This window comes from Sinohyriopsis cumingii, chromosome 2, assembly GCF_028554795.1.
Source record: "Sinohyriopsis cumingii isolate HCF-2022 chromosome 2, ASM2855479v2, whole genome shotgun sequence".
Lineage (NCBI taxonomy): Eukaryota > Metazoa > Mollusca > Bivalvia > Unionida > Unionidae > Sinohyriopsis > Sinohyriopsis cumingii.
The window spans coordinates 35,203,309-35,228,478 of record NC_142962.1 but is presented as its reverse complement, the minus strand read 5'-3'; the positions used below and the strand labels follow the sequence as shown (position 1 = coordinate 35,228,478).

Here is a 25,170-nt window from a genome sequence, read left to right as displayed (position 1 = left end):
ATCCCTGCAGGGAAAAAATAAATGTTTCATTCATACAGGCTCCTGAATCCCTTCTGGGAAAAAATAAATGTTTCATTGATACAGGCTCTTGAATCTCTGTTGGGAAATAAACAATATTTATGTGATACAGACTCTTGAATCCCTGCAGGGAAATAATAGATGTTCCTTTGATACAGACTCCTGAATCCCTGCAGGGAAAAAATAAATGTTTCTTTCATAAAGACTCCTGAATCCCTGCAGGGAAAAAATAACTGTTTTATTCATACAGACTCCTGAAATCCTGCAGGGAAAAAATAAATGTTTCATTCATACATACTCCTGAAACCCTGCAGGGAAAAAATAAATGTTTCTTTCATACAGACTCTTGAAATCCTGCAGAAAAAAAATAAATGTTTCATTGATACAGGCTCTTGAATCTCTGTTCGGAAATAAACAATATTTATGTGATACAGACTCTTGAATCCCTGCAGGGAAATAATAGATGTTCCTTTGATACAGACTCCTGAATCCCTGCAGGGAAAAAATAAATATTTCTTTCATAAAGACTCCTGAATCCCTGGAGGGAAAAAATAAATGTTTCTTTCATAAAGACTCCTAAATCCCTGCAGGGAAAAAATAAATGTTTCATTCATACAGAATCCTGAAATCCTGCAGGGAAAAAATAAATGTTTCTTTCATAAAGACTCCTGAAACCCTGCTGGGAAAAAATGTTTCCTTGATACAGACTCTTGAATCTCTGTTGGGAAATAAACAATATTTATGCAATACAGACTCTTGAATCCCTGCAGGGAAAAAATAAATGTTTCATTCATACAGGCTCCTGAATCCCTGCAGGGAAAAAATAAATGTTTCATTGATACAGGCTCTTGAATCTCTGTTGGGAAATAAACAATATTTATGTGATACAGACTCTTGAATCCCTGCAGGGAAATAACAGATGTTCCTTTGATACAGACTCCTGAATTCCTGCAGGGAAAAAATAAATGTTTCTTTCATAAAGACTCCTGAAACCCTGCAGGGAAAAAATGAATGTTTCATTCATACATACTCCTGAAACCCTGCACGGAAAAAATAAATGTTTCTTTCATAAAGACTCCTGAATCCCTGCAGGGAAAAAATTAAATGTTTTATTCATACAGACTCCTGAAACCCTGCAGGGAAAAAATAAATGTTTAATTCATACAGACACCTGAAACCCTGCAGGGAAAAAAATAAATGTTTCTTTCATACAGACTCCTGAAACCCTGCTGGGAAAAAATAAATGTTTCCTTTATATAGAATTCTGAATCCATGCAGGAAATAATAAATGTTTATGTGATATAGACTCTTATTCATTAAACTCATTATCGCAAGTGCATGACTTCAGACTCGTATATCAAACAACTGATAATGAATTGACTAATTAAACTAAAAATTCGGCATGGTCAAAGCACATTTAGATAAGTAAATGTGTTGAAAGAAGCAAGTTTATAATGAGAAAAACTTAACCATTCAGTGTTTACAACAGAATCAACATCTGAGTCCATGCATACATTCAAGCTAATGAGCTAAATTAATATACAATACATGCCTGTAAGTTAAGTCCAGCTACAAACAACATAAACCCTGATTTCTATCACATGATACACAAGCAGATTATGGTCTAAATTATATGTTGTACTGATTAGTCCCTACAAACTGCACAGACACAGACCTGCTTGCACATTATCTGACAGCAGATCTAGGTCTATGCAGTTTGCAGATGGGCTCAACTTATAAGTGAGTACATATGGTAGCTGAAGATGGTCAGTAAAAAGTCCTCTTAGATACATAAAAACATCTTTTAAAAATATTTATTCATGGCAACTATTAAAACCCTATTGAACTTTAAAGCCATATTAGGGGCCATCCATTTAGTATATATGCAAAAATCTGTCCAAGCTTGATGCCTTACCCCCTCCCTGTACATATGTATACTTTTTTACCCCCCCCCCCCACCTGCATATGTATCCTTGATGCACCCCCCCCATTCCTACAGAATGACCTATATTTAATCCACGCAGAAACAATCAAGGATTAATAATATTAACATGTTTAATAAAATAGAGAGTCATGTGACATTGAATGGCTGGCTGCATCAAAGAAATAAGCTGCGTAACTTTAAAAAGTTTGTCTAGTGTCTGCTAAAATTCAAATGCCGACTGAACCCAGTTTAACAGGTCATGCATTATACAAATTATTATCAAGGGTTCCCCCCCCCCCATTTCTTATGTGTACATACATTATCAGTAGACCCCCCCATGCAAGCGTATGCATTTGGGTTACCCCTTCATGCATACATACTTATGGACATGATAAATATTCCCTTTGTTTATTTCTCAAATCATATACATGTACATGTACTAATACATGTACATATTCATGTGATGTTCAAATATAAATTTGATTCATGTTGTTTGAAAATGTATATTTTTATTATATAAAGTTATTTTGAGAGGAATGCATGCAATATTTAACAAGCTTTATGAATAAAAGATATCATGCATGTACAGCAGCGGGGGGGCGAATCGGACATTTTGTCCAAACGTCATTTGGCTTAATTAATACTTTCTGCACTCAGCGGATCCGGTGTCGTCAGCGCCTGGTAAAAAAAAAACGACGTCGTCGTCGTTGTCATCGTCGAGGGTCCAAATCGACAATTGTCCGGACGTCATTTGGTTTAATTAATACCTTCTGCGCGCCGATCCCCAGCGTCGTCAGCGTCCGGTAAGCACAGCAACGACCACGTCGATGTCATCGCCCCCCCTGCTGCTAAGTGGTTATTTACAACTAACCGAATATTTGGTCAAGTCCGATACGATATCGTGTCCGAGGGTCATGTAAATTTATCGTTACAAATCCATGTGGGGTCGACTGAGCATGACTAAAAAAGTTTCGAAAAACATTAAAGTCCATGTCACCGCCGCACCATGTCTGCCAAATATTTTGTAGCATGTGTGTATCAACGCCGTTGAATACAGCAAGAATATTACAGTTGTCTCTGATTACTTTTGGAATCTGAGTGTATCGTTGAGTGACATATATCACGTCAGTGTTTTTATGCCTGCCTCTGGAAAATATCCTAGCTGGGTTGTTTTGATTGTCTAACATAACATCATCGTACACGACTAGATTGTTAACGTCGCCATCAATATCATCAATACCTGGTGCATCATTGATATCTGTAATAAACTCGATGACATTTTTTTTAGCGATCGCTGATGCATTCTCGTTGAAATCTTTCAACACCTCGTAGCATCGTTGATCATCTACGCTAGGAGCAACCAAATACAACTTATCCCACTTCATCCATCTCATTATTAAATTGAGTAACAATTGCGTCTTGCCGGATCCAGATGGTCCGATGATAATCATCCGGATCGAGTTTGGAACGCTGCAACATGCTTAACTGGTTCTCTTGTTTTAGTCGCTGAAAAGTCAATTATATTCATGTCTCTATACATAAATTATGGATCTATATTGTGTAAAGTGTAGAGTGCGTACTGGCACAAATGATATGACAACCGTTACAACAAGAAATAACAGATCGGCGCTTACTGGTAAGTGTGTACAATGCGGTACAAAGAAGTTTAGATTTATTTCTATTAAACCCGGGGATGTTTTAAAAAAAAGCGAGGAGGTGATATTGCAGCCAAGTTATCAAAACTCCCCGGAACCCCGTGGGCAAAGTATCCAGGAGAAAAGCACCTTCCAGGATATAGCTACTGTGGCCCCGGAACACGATTAGATATCAGACTCGATGATCAAAATCAGCCCAAACCCGGTGAGTATCCAATAAACGCTATCGATAAGGCGTGTCATGCTCATGATGTTGCTTACTACAAAAGTAGCGATTTGCAACAGCGTTATATCGCGGACGTAAAATTAATTCACGCGTTAAATGCTATTCCTGATAAATCCTTCAAAGAAAAATTGGCCTCATGGTTGGTAAAATCGGCTATGAAAGGTAAATTAATGATTGGAAGCGGAGCTTCTCGCGCTGGTAATTGAAAACGCTAGCGTTTATAATAACAACATGGAATCCATCTATTATTCTCCGAGGGGATACTGGAAAGGGAAGGCCGCAATTGGTAAGCTTGCAAGCGCTGCAAAAGTAACGAGGGCCACTGCGGCTAATTGGTTGTCCAAACAGGCTATATGGCAAATCTATCTACCACCGCCTAAACAAATCAACTTCTCGCGCTTTGATGTTAGCGTACCTAATGAAGTTCATCAGGCTGATATACTATTTCTGCCGCATGACAACGGTTACAAATACGCGCTAACCGTAGTTGATGTTGCGAGTCGATACAAACAAGCAGAGCCGTTAAAAACAAAGTCAGCAACTGAAGTAGCCGATGCGTTTGAAAGAATTTATCGAAGAGGTCCTCTGCGCTGGCCAAATCTATTACAAGTTGATCCTGGTAGTGAATTTCGCGGCGCTGTTTTATCAACGCTGAAACATCATAGCGTCGCGGTACGACGAGGTCATACTGTGCTACATCGTGATCAGGCAATTGTTGAACGATTCAATCGGACTCTTGCTGAACGGTTATTTGGATATCAATACGCGAAGGAATTCATCCAAGAAAAACGATCTCGTGAATGGGTCAAAAGGTTGCCAGGCATAATTGCAGCGTTAACTAACGAGATTACCCGAGCAATCAACATGAAGCCCAGCGACGCGATTAAATACGAGTATATACCCGGAAGATCAAAAATAGATAGCGTTTCCAAGCCGATTCTCGGCGATGTCACCGTGAGATATCTGTATGAACCAGGAGAGCTTGAAGGCGGTAAAAAAAGAGCTACTGATCCTGTCTGGAGTGTTACCACGCATAACATATCAACGATAACACGATCAACTAATAGACCACCGATCTATGGACTGGATTCAACTGCTCCTCAGCGCGGATTTACACGCGAGCAACTACAAGTGATACCTGACGATACTCAATTACCCCCGCGTGGTCTTAACTAGCGCCGTTGCGTCTGTTGCACTCAAGACAGGTCAACCTCACATTGTTTTTGACATGACCGAGACTGTTATCGATTCTGTCCACGGTAAATTGGCGAGCGTCTTTATCCGAATAGCGCCAACTCATTATACAATTACAACTCGCGCAGTGATTATTCTGTTGTTGTCGTAACGCAATTATTAATTCGGCATCAATATCAAAACGCCGCTGTTTTTTTTTATCCTGTTGGCGGTAACCCGAGAGTTTTCTATCAATGACGCTTGCATCGATGATGTCGTTGTCGTTGGTGACTTCGTCAGTGACTCCGTCAATAACAATTCTTCGAAGCTGATTTATCCTCCGTACTCTGGACACTGAAAGATAGACTAGATTTGACCATTCGATGCGATTATCAACTATCCAAACAATTGTATCCGTGATAGTCAGTCCCTGCGAGGAATGTATTGTTGTTGCGTATCCTAGTGTCCACGGGGATTTATCAGCACGTAGCGCGTCCTCGACGACGCTGATATCAACGAGCACAATATCATTCAGCACGAGAATTTGTTTTTTTGTCCCTGACGCTGTCGGGGCCGGGATTTCAACTTCAATGTTCTGCCGCCGTGTAGCCGCGGGTCTATAACATAACGGCACTGGACGCGTTGGAAACTTTTCCTTATGCAACGCAAACAACTTCCGCTGAAGTGTGTCTCTGACTATCTTTCTACTCGCTACAATCAAATCGTTTGGTCTCCATGTTTCCCAGAATTCATTTAACGGCGTTTCCGGAATTACCTCGCGGATTATTTCACACTGAACTCTGTCCGGCTGTAATCTGATTAATTTTTTAACCTCGCGCAGTTGTTCATCAAGTGCCCGGTAATCAGTATCGGTTTCTTCATAATAGTCCACAAAACCCTTTAACCAATCATGTGGGCCCTCGCCGACAAATGGTGGTGGTTGACCATGGTCGCCACACATGATCACCGCTGTATTCGCGAGCAGCAACCAATCAAGAAACATTTGTAAAACATCTAACGAAACAGTACATATCTCATCCCAGATGATAACCTCAGGAATAAATTTTTCCCCCATTCGATCAGGAGTCCACTCACCGCCGCTGTATCGAAAAAAGCTGTGATAAGTAACGGCGTCAACATTTCGTTGTTTTATTTCTCGCGCTAGTCTATGGGTCGGTGTAAGCACGATTATACTTGCCCACGTTTGAAATAATTCAATTGCCCGAGTCGTCTTTCCTGACCCGCCACAGCCGCCTAAATAAACTGTTTTATGTCTACAAATTGGATCAGAACACGGTGGTGCATTAGACCATTCTGATAAATTATCACCGCGTAGGTAATTGTTTTCAACGGTGACATCTGCTGACGGGGAATAATCGTGTCGTATTTCATTTTTAATTCTCCATGTACCCCAACTCTCGTCCGGACTAGTAAACCCGGCTACGTTTTCCTTGTACTTTACGTCAACATAAAACGAATCAACGGCTACTCTAACCGCGGTGTCGGGAAATTTATTTATTATCGAGAATAAATTTATGCAAGCATAACCCAGCATAGACGCCCTCAAATGCGGGTATGCCGGGCTGTCTCCATCGCTGTAGGTAACAACTGTACCCAACCTTGTTCCATTGGACAAGAAAGCTGTTTCGCAGTTCACGTATTTATTTTTCGCCACTGCGTCCTTGATTACGAAATCATATTCTGCGTCATCTATAATTAGCCGCGAGCAATATCGTTTGTAGTCGCGGTTTTTTCCACCTTGTGTAAACTTACTGATTATTCTTCTACCGAGATCTTTTGCCTCGCGGTTTCGTTGGTTGAATATCCTCCTGGACCATTCGATGATATATTCCTCGTCGGCATCGATGTGTTTTCTGGACTCGTCAATTATGCTATCTAGACGCTCCGGTTCTGGTAACCAGACTTCAGTCTGCGCTCGGTATGATATAATTGCGTCACTGACAATCAACGATACAAGCGTGCCACAATCAATCATATACCGTAGCAGCACTATTGGCAACCACTTTTTTTCAGCCATGTGCCTACCGATCCAAATATAGCAACAGCGATGAAGTCCTGCCGCAAACTCAAATGATACTACGCAAGCGAATCCGGTTAAATCAAAATCAGGCAGTGGTCCATTAATAGCAACACGAGTCATTTCATGTCTGGGGTGTCCAAATCGTTTGAAATACTCAGCGGCGGATCCATACCCGAGAAAACTCGCTGGATAACAGGCAACCATATCAACCGAGATCATAGCGTCGCGGCTGTATTCAGTGTTCCATAGTCCACCGTGATAATATTCCAAACAACTGGATTGTACATCCGGTAGAAATTCCTTGCGCGTTGGACTCCACGCATTTTTCCTTGCTGCAACATGAGCCGCAACCGATGGAATCGTAAAACAATTTGTTAGCAGTTGTTCATCATGCTCTTCAAATTCCATGGCGGTTTTTTTCATCTTATTGTGAAACGCTTCAGTGCGATATAATTCACCGTTTGGTCTTAAAAACTGATCAAAGGTATACGCATCGTTTTCAGCGCTGCGAAGTAACCACACTGATACAGGGTCGTTTTTACACAAACAAGCAATAGCATCAAATAGTTTCCTCTCCGCGAGAAAACCATCTTGTATAAATTCCCCCGGGATATACTTTACTGTTCTATCCCGTGGAAACACTGTGATCGCGGGCGTCCACGCGTGTTCGTTATGATCAATAATTTTGATTGGGGCTCCCTTTGATTTATACTTTGATTCGTGTAATACTTCACCGGTTATCGTTGTAACGGTTATTGGAAATCTCAGCGATGTTTCTAATCTCGCTATGTCGCTGATGGTTGCTCCTCGCTCGCGCACTGTCTCCTCCCACCGGTTGATTTTGCTACGTCGTAAATCAGTCAATTTGTTTCCTCGACATGCATTTGTAAAATGCTCTATTATTCGTTCTGCTACACAATTTATCCCCGTTGACTGTTTCATCGGCGCTAGTTTTCCGATATCAGGTTTCTTATTTAACGGGTATATTCCATAAACAACTGCTGTTTCAGGATACGCTCGTTCATAGCATGGTTTGTCAATTCCGGTTAACATCCCCAGCTTGGAGTCGCGGCTAACAATGACTGTTTTCTTGTCGCTGAGAACCGGTTCAAATTTATCACGTATGATCCAATTACCTGATTCCACCCGGACAATAAATTTTACTCTGAAGAAATACTTTTTACCGTCAAGTTGTGATATTATCGTTGCTGCGCGTTTGTCGTTCATGGTAGCATCAACAACGCCATCAATTCGAAATGTTGACCAACTATGAGATGCACCATCACGCTTGAATTCATTAATACAATCACGTATTTTATTTAACAGGGTTCTATCGTTTATTAACGCTTTTGGTGCGCCCTTGAGGGCTCTATCGAGATTAAACTTAATATTTTTCCAGGGCTTAATTGCTGATAATCTCTCGAACTCCTCCTCCATATAATTAAAACAAGTATTTAAATGAAAGAATTATCATATAATGAATCACTGCAAATGGTTGATGATTGGGTCGGTAACCCCGTGCAATAAATCATGTAGAGGTGAATTCTGTGGGTATCATTTACAAAGCGTTCGCAACGGGTCCCTTGGCCCTCTTCCGTGCTTGGTTTGCCGCGTTGGTGTAAGAGGAAAATCGCAGTTGTGTATCAGCTGCGGTGGAAAACGATACAGAGAGTTAAAACGTTATTACGATAAACGAATTAAAAACGCCGTCATTGACCCCAACAACGACAGGATTATAAAAAACCCTCAAGACTACATTGAAAGGTTTATAATTAAAGCAAATAATGAATTAGACAAATAGTATTATTATACAAATGAACCAGGACTTTAGACCTCACCCCGTGCTTGTTAATTACGAGGCATCTCGCGACGGTGTTGTTAGAAATTGTGGACTGAAGAAGCCGGTTGGATGGAAAAACAATCATGGGTATTTAATGTTTACTGCTGGAGGGAAAAAATATCTCTGTCACAGAATCATCTATGAATGTTTCCACGGATTGATCAAAGATAGTCTCGTTATTGATCACATTGATTCTAATTATCAAAATAACAGACTGTGTAATCTGCAAGCTATCTCTCAGAGTGAAAATATTAAAAAAGGCCAGACTGGTAAGTACTTAAAAGCAGCAAGGGGCGTCAAATCATTTGATACATCAACGCACGAGGAAAAAACATTTCAGTCAATGAATGAGGCAGGAAAATATTTTGATATTTGTAGCGCCTCAGTACGATTTGTTGCAGAACGAGTATATCAAACAGCTTTCTCAAGTAAAAACGGACATAGAATTCGATTTTCATAACTGAAGGGGGATAACTCGTGAGGGTATGACGAAGTCGCCATGATAGAGTTATGCTGTCACGTGATTGCAAATAGTCGTCTGTTTCAATGTAAATGAGTTACCTATGCGCGTTCACCTGGAACGCACTACGTGCTTATATTTTTTAAAAACTCATTATTTGTTAGGTGCGTCCGTAGTCCGATGCAAACATGTTTGACTATGAAACTCGAGTCAACAATTTACGGGTTCGCGCCTCGCAGCGGGCAATTGCCTGGTGGGAAACGGTTAGATGTTTTTTTTTCTATATCATTGGGGGGGAGGGGATAAAGCCCCCTTCGTTGAAGTTCAAAACGAACCAAAATGCAGCCCACACACTATCATTCATAGTGTGCGCGGTTGGTTTTTTCCAACTACGCAACCATGATTGATTTTTATGGGTTGCGTTTTGGTTCGGTTGAGTGCAAACCACGCCCCCGTCATTGTTTGTACTGTCCATGTATGCCTGTAATCTGCCACAAACACTTCTGCAACATCGAGTGGAGATTTACGGCATTGTACTGTCCATGTATGCCTGTAATCTGCCACAAACACTTCTGCAACATCGAGTGGAGATTTACGGCATTGTACTGTCCATGTATGCCTGTAATCTGCCACAAACACTTCTGCAACATCGAGTGGAGATTTACGGCATTGTACTGTCCATACAAAAAACGGGGTCAAAAATGACCCCCAATAATTTTATTAAAATTTTTGATATTAGAAATAAGATGTTTATAAGAATATGGATCCCCAAGACATCAATAATATATTAACTGAGATTTCAAAATTAAAAAATCAAGGAATTGTATTATCTGATAGGCTCAACAGCGAGGAAATATTATCCGATTATGAGGTTATAAACGAGCAATCGAAGCGGGGGCGTTTTACGCTAGCCCGCGAGTATTCTTTTATAAAACGATTACAACATACAATTAATGAGAACCTGTATGGCAATGACGTAAGCGTATTCATTGGGTTATTCACTGCCGTTGAAACAATACGAAAAAAACTCGGGCAGCTTTATGAAAAATGCCGCGAGATCTCCAGTAAGATTAAAAACATTAGGAGGATTATAGACGAAACCCCTGTGGGGAGCCTCAGCTTGAAGTTACCTGTGCCCACGTCGCGTGACGAAGTCAGCATACCAATGTAACATTATATACATGTGATGTGAAAAAGTAATGGTTTATTTTTTTTTCGATAAAGTCGTACTATAACGTTTTTAATTACCTATCCATATACACACAATGACACAACTTTTGCTTTGATATATTTCTGCCACCATGGAAAGACTCAGCGGAAAATTAGAAAATTTTATTTGAAATTGCGGATCAATTTACAATAATGGTAGGTGAATCACTTACTACTCGGCTAGCCAGAGAGCGGCTAGCAGCGCTTAGAAAGTTTATACCGTTACGAGACAGAGTGAGAGAGAAACTTCAAACGTGACAACAAATGCAAACTGATTTTGCTGTTGGAAGTGAACAGTTATTTGCCCCGGTAACTAAAGCGACTAAGGATGTTACAGCGGCAACAGAACGAGCAATATATGGAGATATTCCTAAGGAGGGCGAACGGAAAGAGGCGCCTCTTCTTCCTGTACTTGAAAAGATAGCAGCAGAGACAGAACAAACACAGCAACAGATAAAACAACTTTCCAGTGATATAAAAACCCAACGAGAGTATGAACGATTAGCTGATATTGATGATTCTGAACAGGGTGATGTTGGTGAACTTCAAAAAATTTCCACTCAAAGAGGGGTTTCCTTTATAGATAAATTCACTGAAGAGGCTATAACACAAATAAAACGACCTCAATTACTGAAATCCGACGATTATAGGATTTTTGGTAATTTTGCCGCTCAAAGCTATTATTCAAGAAATGACTTTTTAAAAGACGAGTATAAAAACAGTAATATAAAACGAGATGACTGGGTTAATTGGTTGTATAAAACGAATAAAGGGGTTGATCACTTGCATACAAAAGAATTGGGATATAAAGAATTTAGAAAAGGAATTGATGATTATGATATACAACAACAACAGCAAAAAGGAGAAGTCCGAGAAAAACGTCAAAAAAAAGCTGGTTCTAAAAAAACAAGCGGAGAGGGGTATCCAACTGGTAGTGGTCTAGTTGAAAACGCTAGTGTTACCTGTCCTGGTAGTGTTCTCAGTGATATATCACGGCTGGAAGTACTAATTGGAGGAAAACGAGCCGGAAATAACTCTCCGGAAATAATCAATGAGGCCGCTGATATTTGCAAGCGTTTATTTGCGGGCGGTATTATGGACATTAATGCATATCGAACGCTCATAGACGAGTTAGTGGATGATTAATTGGAAAACTGGTGTTTTCAATAAGGATGATCATACACTACAACCATGATAAACCAGTACTCGTCTACGTGGTAAACTCGCGATTGCCTGTTTACCGCGCGTACTATGGAGATGGTCTCGGTAGCACCATTGCGGGGTTATTTACAAGAATGGCTCCAAAAGTAGCGCCGTTAGCCAAACAATTAGGAATGAAGGCTATTGATGTTATTCGTGATAAGGGTATTAGTGCCATTGGAGATGTTGCCGGAAAGGCGCTTTCAGCCGCGCGGGATAAACTAATGTCATTGGTGAGAAAAAGAAAACAGAAACCACCGGTGATGCCATCAACGACAGTGATGCCTGCAAATGTCAGTAAAGTAATAAATAACGCCGTGGAAGAAAAACTAGAGTCGTTGGCGGCTCAGTCATCCACCAACGCGCCCATGAACGCAATAGCGGGGGAGTGGTCTTAAACAGAATTCAAAGAATTTACGACGAAAAAATCGCAATTGAAAACATCAACATGATAAATAATAAAATGTTTGCGCGAACCGCTGATCCCGCGTTTGATATAGATGCCCCAGTGCGCAGGGATGATTCTGTCCGTGATTATCAATATTATTCTTATTATGCAGCGCAACCTGACCTACGATCGCGAATTGAACTTCAAGTCCAAGATACCAGTAAATACTTTCTGCCGTGTGAAGCGTTTATCGAAATCGAGGGAGAACTCGTGACAAATGCTGCCGATAATGCACCGTACGCAGATGACGATCGTGTTCGAGTTGGTTTTGTCAACAACGGTATCATGGCGTTATTTGAGAGCACCAGATATCTTATTGACGGGCGAGAAATTGAGTCAATAGAACGCGAGGTTGATGTTGCAACGACGATAATTGGGTTAGCGAGATACTCGGATGATTATACAAGATCGGCGGGCCCATCTATGATGTTTGCGAAGGACTCCGCCGATAACGCTGACCATTTTCAGTACATCAACGTGCTGGTGGAAAGAGATACCGCAGTTGCTAATCAAGCTGAAGCAGCCAATCCAGACCGCAGGGCAAGACCGGGCGCTGAGTTCAATATTATGAAAAGTATTAACGATAATTACAATATGGGATTCGCAGCACGAATATTGATGCTAAAAAGACCACGCCGACAGTTTTCATGCGCGATTCCACTCCATCACATATTTGGATTCTGCAGAAATGTTAGAAAAGTTATCTATGGAGCTAAGCATACAATCGCGCTGACGCGAAGGGGCGATGATAACAATGCAATATGGCGTGCTGCTGGCGTCGCTGCCGGTAAAGTCATTTTAACTAAAATGGCATTGTGGATGCCGGTGCTGACTCCATCAGTTACCACGGAAGCACGATTGTTATCATTTATGGAACAGGGAGGGAAATCGTTGTTGAGTTGGCTAGCGGTAACAACTGATGCTAAAGAGGATAACGTCGCCGATACGTTTACATGGCACTTGGCGTCAAAACAGGGTGTTTCGGCCCCGCGTCATATTTTTATAGCGCTACAGAATAGGGAACGATTGGGCAGTCAAGAACGCAGCCATATGATATTTGATCAATTAGGAGTCAGGGATGTTTCCCTGAGAATAAACGGACAACAGGAACCATCCGAGGATATACAGCTTAATTATGGCGACAACCATATCGCACGTGTGTATCATCGATTGCTGTCATATATGGGTCGTGATCAAAACGTCGACACTGGTTTGCAAATATCACAATTTGATTTTAAAAACCTGTATCCAATTTATTATTTTTCATTGGAACATCTTGATTTAACGAGACAATCCGTCGTCGATATACACTTTAGAGCTCGTATAGCCCCGGGTGGTGTTAATTATAGAGCGGTTGCTGTCATTCTCAGCGATAAATCAATGCTGCTAGAAGGCGTTGGTGGACGAATGAGAATCGTTGATGCGCCAGTGGAAAACATGTAATTGAAAGCACAAACACGTTTACAATAAAATGTCGTATAGTGTCGTCAGTGTAGAGTTGACTGATGGTCAAGTCAAGAAATTACGATCAAAGTCGGCTAAGCAATGCGGGACCACAATAACGCTGAAGCCGTTGCAGATGGCGGGTGGTAATCATAAGATATCGTTGACGGCGCGTCAAATAAAACATTTCAATGATGCGATGAAGAATAAAAAGGGTGTTCAAATAGATTTTTCAGCCGCAGCGATCAAAGACATGGAAAAGACCGGTGGGATATTTCCGTTGTTAGCCGCGATTCCGGCAATGATTGCCGCGGCCGCACCAGCAGTGGCTAAGGCGGCGGCGTTAGGAGCCGTTGGTACCGCGGCGGGAATGGCACTGAAAAAGGCAACCGGGAAAGGCTATAAAAAAAAACGACCCGCAGCCGGAAAGGGTCTAAGACTACCGGGAACCCCGTATTCATGGTACTCGGGAAAGGGTCTAAGACTACCGGGAACCGTTTAATGACTCCTATGTCTAATTTTGATTTAATAGACGCCGCCGACTCGTTAGCGATAAAAAACTTCAGAGGTGTTTTTATGAGGGATCAATTACCGGCGGCACCAAGGAATATTGAAACCGGCATAATTAACCTCGATGGGTCCTCCGGAGCGGGAACTCATTGGGTTGCATACGCGATTGATCCGCGTGCGATCGTCTATTTTGATTCATACGGGTTAGCCCCGCCGAACGAGTTCATGCGGTATATCCGGGCGTGTTCAGCCCGGGTTTTTTATTCCATGCTGCCAACACAGCAGTTAAGTGACCCACCGATATGCGGCCGTGAGGTATTGAACGTACTCGCGGCGATTTCATCATCGCGGAAACCACCTCATGTGGTTGTAAACGAATACACTAGTGGGGTCGTAGAGGCCCGGCAGGTTAATTAGAAACGCCGTTTTTTTTTACAATAACGATGATTGATATCTGGGGACGACCGGTTTTGGCGCTGAAAGAATCCACAAAAACGGCCGCCACCGATGACATAAAAAAACTAATCGAGGATGAAATCGCTGATACGTTGAATTTAACAAGTGTTGACCCAGGCGAAATAGTTGTATTTCAAGACCGCCAGGGTAAATTGAAATCCAGTAATGTGTCGCTGGATGACGTTTTAACACGACAGCGTGATGCCGCCGAGAACGCTATCGCGCTGTATACCAGCGACGGACGACTCAAACCGGGTGAACATCTGTCGACGGTGACGAATAGGGTAACATTAGTCCAAGACGGTTTTACAAGGTTAGATAGATCGGTGACCGAACTCGACGCGCAGGTGAAAAAATCTGTCACCGAGGTGAAAAAATCTGTCACCGATATGCAACTCACTACCGCTAGTTTTTTTGGGACCCCGACGGTAACCGAACCGAATCTTGCGGGGATAAAAACTACTATTTCGGAGTTTACAACGCTGTCGGGCCAATTTTACGCGTTACGAAAAAATGTTAACAGGATCGATGACAACTTTGATAAATTCTTTGGTAAAAAAAATACCAAGCTGGATGAGATTACAACAACTATAAATGATATCACTGCGTATGGACAGGAAATAAAAACAATCAAAACTGATGTTGCAGCGAACAAAAAAAATGTAGACGCGTATGGAGGGGAAATAAAAACAATCAAAACTGATGTTGAAGCGAACAAGGGGAATATAGACGCGTATAGAGGGGAAATAAGAACAATCAAAACTGATGTTGCAGCGAACAAAGGGAATATAGACGCGTATAGAGGGGAAATAAGAACAATCAAAACTGATGTTGCAGCGAACAAAGGGAATATAGACGCGTATAGAGGGGAAATAAGAACAATCAAAACTGATGTTGCAGTGAACAAGGGGAATATAGACGCGAATACAGGGGAAATAGGAACGATCAAAACTGATATTGTAGCGAACAAAAAAAGTATAGACGCGTATGGAGGGGAAATAAAAACAATCAAAACTAATGTTGCAGCGAACAAGGGGAATATAGACGCGCATACAGGGGAAATAGGAACGATCAAAACTGATGTTGCAGCGAACAAAAGAAATATAGACGCGCATACAGGGGAAATAGGAACGATCAAAACTGATATTGTAGCGAACAAAAAAAGTATAGACGTGCATGAACAGAGAATAGGAACGATCAAAACTGATATTGTAGCGAACAAGAATAATATAGACGCGCATGGATGGAGAATAGAAACAGTCAAAACTGATGTTGCAGCGAACAAAAGAAATATAGACGCGCATACAGGGGAAATAGAAACAGTCAAAACTGATGTTGCAGCGAACAAAAGGAATATAGACGCGCATACAGGGGAAATAGAAACAGTCAAAACTGATGTTGCAGCGAACAAAAAAAGTATAGATGCGTATGGAGGGGAAATAGGAACGATCAAAACTGATGTTGCAGCGAACAAAAAAAGTATAACCGAGAATACACAGGAAATAAATACACTCATTACTAAGGTTATAGCGAACAAAAAAAGTATAACCGAGAATACACAGGAAATAAATACACTCATTACTAAGATTGCAGCGAACAAAAAAAATGTAGACGCGTATGGAGGGGAAATAAGTACACTCATTACTAAGGTTGCAGCGAACAAAAAAAATGTAGACGCGTATGGAGGGGAAATAAATACACTCATTACTAAGGTTACAGCGAACAAGAATAATATAGACGCGAGTCGGCGGGAAATAGAAATAATCAGAACTGATGTTGAAGCGATTAAAGACGGACTACCGAGAGTAGCAGAGCAATTCGAAAAAATAAAAACCCCTCATGAGAACATCATCAACACAGTATACACAATTCGGCATGGATCATTCGATTGGACTCCTACACAGAATACAGTAAATATTACCGCAACTGTTAAGGGCATTTATCGATTGACACTGGTTTCAATGATGCAGTTTAATATATTATCGTCGAGTTCATCCGGGTTTAACAATACAATATCAACAATTATAGACAAGAACGCAATTGAACAGTTTACAATTTATGCCGTTGATGGAAATTTAGCCCAGGCAAACATCACATGGTATGTGGAATTTGTAGCGAATCTAATTAATTAAAAACACTAGCTCTTTTAAAATAAAAATGACCACCAAGGTAATTGAATCAAAGGTATCACCGACGTCACATCAATATCGATTCGATACCGCAAAAGAATTCTCCGCGAGCTTAAAAACGCTTTCCGAACAATACCGCGCAAAAATAAAAAAATACCGCCGAAGAATAACCGCCATCGATGTGGCCGTGTACTCGGTGTCCGGTATAGTAGCTGGTGCCGGTGTCATTTCATCCACAATGACCATGATGGCCCCGATCACCGTTTCAATCGCTATCTCCGCGGCAACAACAATTGCTGGAGTCGCCAACGCAATCACCAGAAAGATATCATCGTGTTCTCAGAAAAAACTCAACGAGTATACAGCAAAACATCAAATAGTATCCGACGCGTACTCGAAATTATCCGGGTTGATCTCGTTGTCGATTGATAATTCGTTCATATCCGATGTTGAATTCTCCACGATGGTCCAGTTGTATGGCTCCGCGATGTCAAAAATCGAAAATTTTCAACTGGAAGCCGGAACCACTTCAATGGGCTTAAAACAAGCAGGTTGTCAAAATTAAACACTAAAAACAACAAATAATAATAATGTCGCTGAACCCCGAAGGGTTTCAATTACTTCAGCGGATCGCGGAGAACACCACTCCGGTACAAACAAGTATGATATCGATGACATCAACGAAGCCAGAATTCAGTGTGAACTTCCCATCACCGGTTCCAGTGAAGGAAATAGCGCTGGCAAAATTGCGAGTATATCACAGTTGGCCTAATATCCGAGCGGACGCATTTAACGGACAACAACCTAATAACTCGCTGGTTTTTGCATGGACAAATAAACCCGATGGGACCCCAGACTGGAAGGAGGTTACAATACCAACTGGGTCATACCAAATAGAACAAATCAATAAAGAATTTCAACGCAGGATAAAATCGATCACAGGAAAAGAATCAAAAATCGCTATTATGGTTCATGAACCGACGTTATCGTCGGCGATTGAAATAAGCACACCGGGGTATATGGTTGATATTTATAACAGTTCAATAAGAACCATACTAGGATGGCCTAAGAATCCACCTCATGAAATCCCCGCGGACGCCCCCCCATCAACTATCCTCAGACACGATAACGGAGAGGTTGGTAGGCATATTGCCCCGTACAACGTAAATATTGCATCGGTGATAGCGATTAATCTAGTGTGTGATGCTATCGAAGGGAGTTACCAGGTGGATACCAAGCAATCAAATCAGGCTCAACAGGGGTACATCCTTTATTCATTTTCACCAACAGCCCCTCCGGGATTTTTAATCGTTGAGAGTCCAATTAATCCGGTCTATATGAGATGCCATAATCGGTTTTTAACGAGAATTAATTTTAGAATTACCGATCAGTCAAATAACCTAATTGACCTACAAGAGGAGGAGTTGGTGATCACTCTGTTTGTAAGATCATAGCAGCAGGGGGGGCGATGACATCGACGCGGTCGTCGCTGTGCTTACCGGACGCTGACGACGCTGGGGATCGGCGCGCAGAAGGTATTAATTAAACCAAATGACGTCCGGACAATTGTCGATTTGGCCCCTCGACGATGACAACGACGACGACGTCGTTTTTTTTTTACCAGGCGCTGACGACACCGGATCCGCTGAGTGCAGAAAGTATTAATTAAGCCAAATGACGTTTGGACAAAATGTCCGATTCGCCCCCCCTGCTGCTTGTACAGTGAGTATCGGTATTTTTTCTTCTTCAACAATGCTAACTATTGACCCTGGAAACCAGTCCATTTTCACACACCTCTTCTTGAGAGACCGCTTTAGGTTGGCAGAAGCGGCGGTCTCTCATAACAGGTTTTACTGTATTACCTTCATGTTACCATTATATTACCATGTCTAAAGAAAACTTCACCACTTTGAATATAATTACTCAGATTTTAACATTTTTTAACTATGGGAAATTTCAATTTTGTTTGGCATGATAAAACAATTGATGTCTTTGTTCAGAGGTTGATTAATGACTTATCCACCGGCAACAAGTGTCATGTGGACAAATTATCATGTATAACCTCAAAACAAAAGCAACAATTGCAAAATATGATAATTCCAGAATATTTTATCAAAAGTTAGTATTCTAAGTTTTTTCATCTCACACCTGCCAACAGCATTTATGTGTAGATGAAAAATGATTATCTATCCTTATTCATACTGAAAGCAATATGGCTTGTACTATATATGGATAACACATATATTCTTACACATACTGCACAAAATATGGCTTACCTTTCTGAAGGCAATACGGCTTGCACTATATATGGATAACACCTATTTATCCTTACTCATACTGCAAACAATATGGCTTACATTATATAAAGATAACATTGATATACCCTTATTCATACTACAAGCAATATGGTTCACTATATATGAATAACACTTAAATATCATCACTCATACTACAAGCAATATGGCTTACATTATTCATTTAGGCATGGGTGCATGACTGGTCAGATTAGAATGGCTTGGAGATAATCTTTAAATTTTCTATTCAATGTTATACTAGAATTTTATATGAAGTAACTTGTTTAAAGAACTACATGTATCTTATTCAATTACAGGCTATCATGTGATCAGTTGTACCACACCATTTCTGTGAGTGTACTCAAACGCACCCACCCTGGTCAAAATATTAAAGTAACCAATTTGATGCAGCCTCAAAACGAATATTACAATTTAAGTACATATAACATGGGATGCTGAGAACAGATCTCATCCTAACTTGTATGAAAATAGCCACTTCTACATTTTATAAAGATGACACATTTTATACTGAATATCAAATAGATTTTGGATTTCAACTACAGCCATCCACCATCATTTCTCTGTTACAGCTATCACATGATTTTGTAAAAGCCAAATTCAGCTAAATGTTCCTATTTAATACTGTTCTCATGCATCAGATCAGCTCAATGTTCCTATTTAATACTGGTCTCATGCATCAGCTCAGCTCAATGTTCCTATTTAATACTGGTCTCATGCATCAGATCAGCTCAATGTTCCTATTTAATACTGTTCTCATGCATCAGATCAGCTCAATGTTCCTATTTAATACTGTTCTCATGCATCAGATCAGCTCAATGTTCCTATTTAATACTGTTCTCATGCATCAGATCAGCTCAATATTCCTATTTAATACTGTTCTCATGAATCAGATCAGCTCAATGTTCCCATTTATACTGTTTTCACGTATCAGATCAGCTCAATGTTCCCATTTAATACTGTTCTCACGCATCAGATCAGCTCAATGTTCCTATTTAATACTGTTCTCATGCATCATATCAGCTGAATGTTCCTATTTAATACTGTTCTCATGCATCAGCTCAGCTCAATGTTCCTATTTAATACTGTTCTCATGCATCAGCTCAGCTCAATGTTCCTATTTAATACTGTTCTCATGCATCAGATCAGCTCAATGTTCCTATTTAATACTGGTCTCATGCATCAGATCAGCTCAATGTTCCTATTTAATACTGGTCTCATGCATCAGATCAGCTCAATGTTCCTATTTAATACTGGTCTCATGCATCAGATCAGCTCAATGTTCCTATTCAATACTGTTCTCATGCATCATATCAGCTCAATGTTCCTATTTAATACTGTTCTCATGAATCAGATCAGCTCAATGTTCCCATGTAATACTGTTTTCATGTATAAGATCAGCAATCAACTACAGCGTATCTTAAATTCTGGAATACAACCGATCATGCAAAACTTTGGGCTGGTCCATGTGTGCTCACCTGACTGGACAATATTATTTGTGTTGTTTGTAAACCATCCCAGTCATGTTTTGATTACTTCCTGTAAGGATTATGTCTGTTTAGTCTCCATTGTGGCCAAAGTGGTTGAAGTATGCTTTTTGTACTTGACTGGGCAATATATTTTGTGCTGCTTGCAAACTATCTCAATCGTGTTTCAATGACTGCCTACCCTGAATGTGTCTGTTTTGTCTCCATTGTGGCCATAGTCAGCTATTAGTGCAAATCCCCCTTCTGAGTGAATCCTATCAGCCAGTTCCTGCACTACTACACCAGCTTCAGGGCTCACCTCTATGTGGTTGCGTTCATCAGTCTCTGACATCTAAGATGGTTAAATAAAGCTCAAACACTCTTAAAAAATCAAAATCTGGGCATTAACATTAACATTTAATCCTAATGAAATTAGATACTAATACTTCAATAAGCTTCCTTAAAGTGAGATTGGTTCTAAGATCACCTGCAGTCATCAAGCAGACTTAATACATGCATATACAATAAGAATATATATACAGCTCTCCCTCATTATATCATGGGAGTTGTGTTCTATAACGACTGACCACATTATGTACCAAAATGCATTATACTAAGAACTGTGATAAGTATGGAACTGAGATATGTTGAGAATACTGTGATATAACTAACAGTGGTATAGTGGGTACTATCAAAATTTTGTTAAATAATGGTGTTGTTTTAAAAGGAAATGAAGATGTAGGAATAAGTTTTATACCTTGTTTTCTTTCAACCCATTTCTGCCAGGGTGTGCAATGTAGTACAGTGTTTTATCAAGAATCATATTACAGTGAGACCCCACTATAGTGTGTTCCATTAAAACATGAATTTAGATATAATGATTGTGGCACGGATCCTGAAATTTCATATACAAGTTTTATATCCTACATGAAAAAATCCCTTTTCTTCTTAAATGTGTGAAAAATAATGCATAAAGAGTTTATTGTCATTTTGGGAAAGAGAACTGAATTGTATGAATTGAATATAAGATGATCATGGAGTAGCTCCTGAAATTTCATGTACATGGTTTTTTTTCTCGCACATGAAAAAATATATTTTCTATGTAAAAGTATGAAAAATAACATATCTGACATACGTTTGTTCTTTAAATGGCATACATAACCAAGAACCAAACACTGCAGTGGTTGATAAAACATTCTCGCCTGAATTTATAAATCAGTTAACTTAAATACATTGCTAATCATCAAAGTCAACTGTAGAGTTAAAACTTGTTCAAATTATGGGGCAAGGATCTCTAAACATCAAAAACAAAAGCTACCAACATATGTGCATTGCCTGGCAGTGTTGTTAGATACAATCAGTTAACTTGTGAATAATGTCATCCATTTCCTATAAAAATGACCCCATTATTTACTGACAATTATTCTTGGAGTAGTCATTCAAACAAATATGTGTAAAAGTGTTAATTAGTGGGCTTTTACAATAGATAATGGGACATGGAAATATAAAGCTTTAACTATTAAAAAGAAGTTTAAAGCCCTGGACAGGATGAAGTCTGGTGTTAAAAAATCACAATTAGCAAGAGAAGCAGTACAAAGCTTAGAGTTTGCTTTAAGACTGCTGGAACCACAAGATACTGACTTTATTCAAACTCTTCATTTGAAGAATATGATTGACTTTGCCCAAATCAAATGCAACAGTAACAGAAAGCAGCTAAATATCAATAAGTTTTTCAAAAAGCAATAAAGTATTATGATTCACAGAGTAGGAAATTTAGGAGTATGAAATTTATATAGACACCGTTTACTGACCTTGTGACAAACTGAACAGTAAATGTGCTTCTTTTTTCATGACATAATTTTGCTTTTAACCCCCAATGAATTTAGAAACATAATGACCTGTAACAAAAATTATTAAATATTTTAAATCTGTGTGCATATTTTCAATGGAATTACACGCATTGTGGATTCAATGTATGTTGATGAGATCAATGGATGAGTACATGTATACAGTGTTGATACTCTATTTATGCTGTACATTATGGATGCATATATAAACAGTATACAAATATATGTACAAATGTGTGGTTCTATAAATAAAGTAAAATGTTAAATATTCAATCGCTGTTTTCACTACCTTTGTATTTCTCATTTAATATCCACTAATTTAATATAGTAACTGTACCAATGAAGCACATATGTTTGCACCCACTTTAATTACACACACACACACACACACACACACACCATTTTTATGTACATGCATCATTTACTTTAGCTAACTGACCTCACTGGTTATAACACAGCTGGGTATATAATATAGTCAGGATCAATGGATCCTAATCATTACATTATAGTGGGGTCACCATATATAATGAGGCACATTGTGATGGTGTGTGTGTGTGCTTGTGTGTGTTTGTGTACAGTGAAGACAGTTTACTTAAAATTGAGAAATTTATTTCCAAGAGTATCTGTGTATCTTAGTTTCAGTAATTAACTCAGCAACTTGTTTTCTGATGGGTCTGGTCTATACTGCTCTAAATGATGGTTAAATCTGAAGGATAAATACATAGTTGAATTGTATAATAGATCTTACTTTGAGGTAGAGTACAGTTGCTGCTGTGGGTGTTGGGGATACAACAAAACTGAGACAGCCCTTACTCAGGTCAAAGTCCACCAAAACCTCCCTCCAGCCATGTTGGGTTTTCTGAAATGAACAGAGTTTAAAACCCAAATTTATAAAATCTGAGTTTTTTCACCAAGTCATTTTTGGAACTATTAATTTCATGGTTTCCAGATCTAAAATGTTTTTTCAGCATTTTTGCAGATTTGTTTCCATTCATCAACCTAATTTTCTTAAAGACTGTATTCTTATCCATTAGAATTTGCAGATGGGATCCTATTGTCAGTTTCATGAAAGCTATGTAATGTGATTTGGATTTTTAACGTAGCCTTAACAATTTTTCAGTCATATCGCTACGATGTCTGCAATGTGGCAGTTTATAGTGATGTCTAGCACAGGGGCATCATGCCACAGACATGTAGCATGATGTCCCACCCAGTCACATTATCCTGACACCAGGCTGACCATTTATTTAAAAAAATAAAACTTGCCATGAAGTAAGACTTGTAAGAATGGGAAACAAAATACTACGCCAAAAAGTATAATAAATATTCAAAGTGAACATAAGACTGTAGGCAAAGTGGACCAGAGGCTATGTTATTCCATCTCCACAAACAAACTTCATGGTGAAATAAACGTATGCAATGCTGGATAATAGCTTTCAACAGGGATATTACATAAGTGCTCTACCATCTAAACAGTCCCAGCCTGTGATATAGACCTTTTCGATAAGTTACTCACCGTCCTTAGATAGGGGGCGCTGTCATCACTTAATCAACTTCCAGGGGCTATGTTTATCGATTTTGATTACTAGCTACAATGAGCTATTTAAACAATGAAGCTTTGGAAAGGTATAAAATCCTGGAACTTAAATCTTACCTGAGACAGCATGGGCAGAATGTTAGTGGGAGAAAAGAAGAATTAGTCAAGCGAGTGAAGGGGATTAAAGCATTGGGCCTACAAGATGTAAATTGTATTTTATTAAACGATCAGCAGGGACACAATTCAAGGACAACCAAGAAACTGGAAACTCCTTTTGGTGAGAAAATGCCATCACTGTCGTCATTGAATAATTGCACATAAGATCTTGTAACATTCCTAATTTTACTGATGACATTTACAATTATTTAGTTTTCACAATGAAAGCAAAGTGACAGTTGAAGAGTGAAGCGTTTTTTTTTCAAGACTGGCATGTCCACAAAGGTGAATTTAACAATGCTTCGGGGGAATGTTCACATTGTTACATGAGATGAATTTAACAATGCTTCGGGGGAATGTTCACATTGTTACGTGAGATGTCAAGTGATACTGTCACTACCAAACAGTGATAAGAAGGATTATACTGTATGGGTCAGTCTGTCCAAAGTCACTGAATTCAACAAACTGCAATTGTACAGCTGGGTAAATATTTCATTTTTATATATTTTGTCTTGTGATACTTGCTTTATTAACAGTTAATGTCATGCCCAGATGCCACACAAATCCTTTTGTTAAAGAAAAAGGGACATAAATTTTCCATCTTCTCAAACTGGCTTAAAATATAAATCTGCATATTCTGTACTTTTTGGTTGAGTTATTTAAATATCCAAGTTCCAGGCTTAAAAAATACCCAAACATATTTTTTTTTAAAAAAATTCTAAAATGTGTATCATACTTCATTAATTATACTTAAAAATTAATTGGAATAATAGAAAATATATATGGCTATGTATTTACAACATACCCCCAACCTACCCTACCCCTAGTTAAATTTAATCACCTATTACAATATATATTTAGTTATACATATACAACGGTGAGGGACCTTGAACACCAGTTCTTTTTCTTGACTTTTTTTTTTTCAGTCTGGGTGAAGCCTGCAATCAAATCAGGCAAATGAATGTTATGTGCACTGAAAAGAACAACAAAGATGAAACTAATGCTCTGACTTCTGCCAAATCAAAATGGAATAATCCCAGGAAACGATGTCTTAGTCCTAAGAAATCAAGGATCTTTCCTTTCACCGCTCACTATATAATATTGAGAGAACATCATTAAA

General features: G+C 39.5%; 1 protein-coding gene across 1 annotated transcript in view; it reads right to left on the bottom strand.

Annotated features, from left to right (window-relative positions):
• Positions 1-25,170, bottom strand: part of LOC149804614 (protein arginine methyltransferase NDUFAF7, mitochondrial-like) — a 71,149-nt gene that overhangs the window by 25,264 nt on the left and 20,715 nt on the right. Inside the window, exons 6-7 of the mRNA XM_089942436.1 lie at positions 23,106-23,216; positions 20,713-20,862 (exon numbers count right to left, since the gene is read on the bottom strand). Coding sequence (XP_089798562.1) covers positions 20,713-20,862; positions 23,106-23,216 — 261 coding nt within the window. The remainder of the gene's footprint in view (positions 1-20,712; positions 20,863-23,105; positions 23,217-25,170) is intronic.